Raw genomic sequence first — 2007 nt, 5'->3', positions numbered from 1 at the left:
AGCCCCCGGCCCCCGACTGCTACGGGCCGCTCTCGGGGCAGCTGATGGCCACCATGAGGGACGCGTGCCGCTGCGCCCTGCAGGCCAAGCCCCAGCGCCTGATGGCCGCCATGTACACGTGCGACGTCGTGGCCACCGGGGACGTGCTGGGTAGGCGCCCTCGCGAGCCCCCGGCCCCCGACCCCCGGCCGCACTCACCCAGCTCCGAGACCTGCGCGTCGCCTCTGGCCGCGTCCTCGGGACTGACCTCGCTGTCGATTCTGTTTGCTTTGAACTGTGACTCTAACACTCGACCGGGACCCCGAGTGAAGCGAGGATGGAATTTTTTGGGGAACGGCCCGTGGGGCCCGGACCCCTGGACGGGCACATTCTTAAGAGGCTGAGTCACTTCACTGAAGTTGAAATACACGAACAGCAGAAGCGTCCAGGCGGCGGAGGTGAAGAGGCATCCGTAGCAGAAGTAGCGGGCGGTGGCGCTTCCCATCATCGCCCTAGCCCCGCAGGGGCGCCATCGCCGCTCTCCTGGAAGACAAGACAGGTGAGACGCTGCGGACCTGCCGCTCGCCGCCAGCTGGGCAGCGGCCGAGGCCAAGCACAGGCCGCCCCGGGCCGCTGGCCGCCCACCCACTCGCCGCCGGCAGACTCGTGTGCAGGTCGGCAAGCTCAGGAGGGGGGACGGGCCCCACAAGCAACCTGGGGCGAGACCGACAGTCTCAGCCAGCTGCGGGCGAAGCAGCCGAGGCCCCGAGGACGCCCCTCCTCCACCCCGGCTGCGTCCAGTCACCGTGTCCGCCCTCGGGCTCTGCCCACTCAGGCAGCACAATCCCTGCGGCCGGGGCCTTTCCCTGTGACCGCCCAGAGAGGCCGGGGCGGCTCCCCGGGGGACCCTCGGGGGCTCAGCTGCAGCGGCTGCCTAGTGCTGCCCTTAACCCCTGTGCCACGGGTGGGGGTGGGGCGTGCCGCAGCTTCCATTTCCAGCTGGAACCCCCGACCCCTCCTCACCGGCGCCAGCAGCACCCTCAGTCTGCCTTCCCTTCTCTCCCGGCCGCCCCCCTCCCTGGCCGGAGGGGACCCCAGGCAGGTGACTCGGTCAGGCTGTGCGGTGGGAAAGGGAGGCCTCGGCGGGCTCCGGGAGAGGCCGCGGCGCAGGGAGACGGGAAGCCCACGGCCAACTCGCCCCTCGGAAGGGCGTGGGCCAGACAGGACGTGGGCGAGTCCTTCCCAGATGCCACCGTGACAGGACGAAACCGCAGCGGTGAGAGAAGTCCCAGTGGAGGTGGCGGCCTCAGAGCCAGGCAGTGAAGGTGCCGCTTTGCCAGCCAGCGGGATACGGCCAAAGTCACCCGGTGGTGACGTCAGAAAACACAACACAGGCTCTGAGTTAAGAAAGACGCATCTGAGTGACCCGATTAGAAGGAGCAGTAGCTCGTAACTGTCCTTCCTCACACTGGCAGGAGTCAGCAGAGAACGAAGGTGAACAGCAGCCTAAAGCCGACTCCAGCGGGAGACGCCCGGAACAAGCAGAGGGTGCGGGGAGCGAGGGGGGCCGGCGAGTGCCCGTGCGTGAGGCGGGCAGCGGCGCCAGGAGCGCTCCGGACCCACTGGGGCAGGCAGAGAGGGGAGACGCGCCCCACCTCTCCGCCCCGGCCGGCCGAAGCACGTTCATCCGCGCGAGGACAGTGGAGGACGAACAGACGCCGCGCCGGTCTCCGCCCTGACACTGCCAGTGCCGTCTCGGGCGCGGGTCGCGCCTGGCTGCAGGGCCAGGCCAGGCGGCAGCCGCGTCTGGCACCAAGGAGCCCCCGCGGGCGCCACCCCGCTGTCCACTCGGCCAGTGCGAGGCGACACGGAGCGCGCTCCCCGCGGGGAGAGGCCGACTCTGTTGCCCACGCTCTCCCCTCCCTCGGCACAGGAGCGGCGCGGGAGCCAGAGCCGCCGGAGCGAACCCGGAGCCCTCGACCGCTGTCCCCTTGTCCTCCTCCTCACGAGGCCTCAACTCGTGCACGA

The 2007-nt window shown here is 70.1% G+C and overlaps 2 protein-coding genes across 2 annotated transcripts in view; both read right to left on the bottom strand.

Moving 5' to 3' along the window:
* LOC105854493 (polypeptide N-acetylgalactosaminyltransferase 11-like) overlaps window positions 1–553 on the bottom strand; it is a 4952-nt gene extending 4399 nt beyond the window's left edge. The window contains exon 1 of the mRNA XM_012733886.1: window positions 199–553. Coding sequence (XP_012589340.1) covers window positions 199–487 — 289 coding nt within the window. The 5' untranslated portion in view covers window positions 488–553. The remainder of the gene's footprint in view (window positions 1–198) is intronic.
* LOC101619722 (inactive polypeptide N-acetylgalactosaminyltransferase-like protein 5) overlaps window positions 1–2007 on the bottom strand; it is a 49871-nt gene that overhangs the window by 8508 nt on the left and 39356 nt on the right. The gene's annotated exons all lie outside the window — the stretch shown is intronic.

This window comes from Condylura cristata, unplaced genomic scaffold, assembly GCF_000260355.1.
Source record: "Condylura cristata isolate star-nosed mole 26May11 unplaced genomic scaffold, ConCri1.0 scaffold00042, whole genome shotgun sequence".
Taxonomy (NCBI): Eukaryota; Metazoa; Chordata; class Mammalia; order Eulipotyphla; family Talpidae; genus Condylura; species Condylura cristata.
Note: the sequence above shows the minus strand (reverse complement) of the source record. Positions and strands in the feature narration are given on the sequence as shown.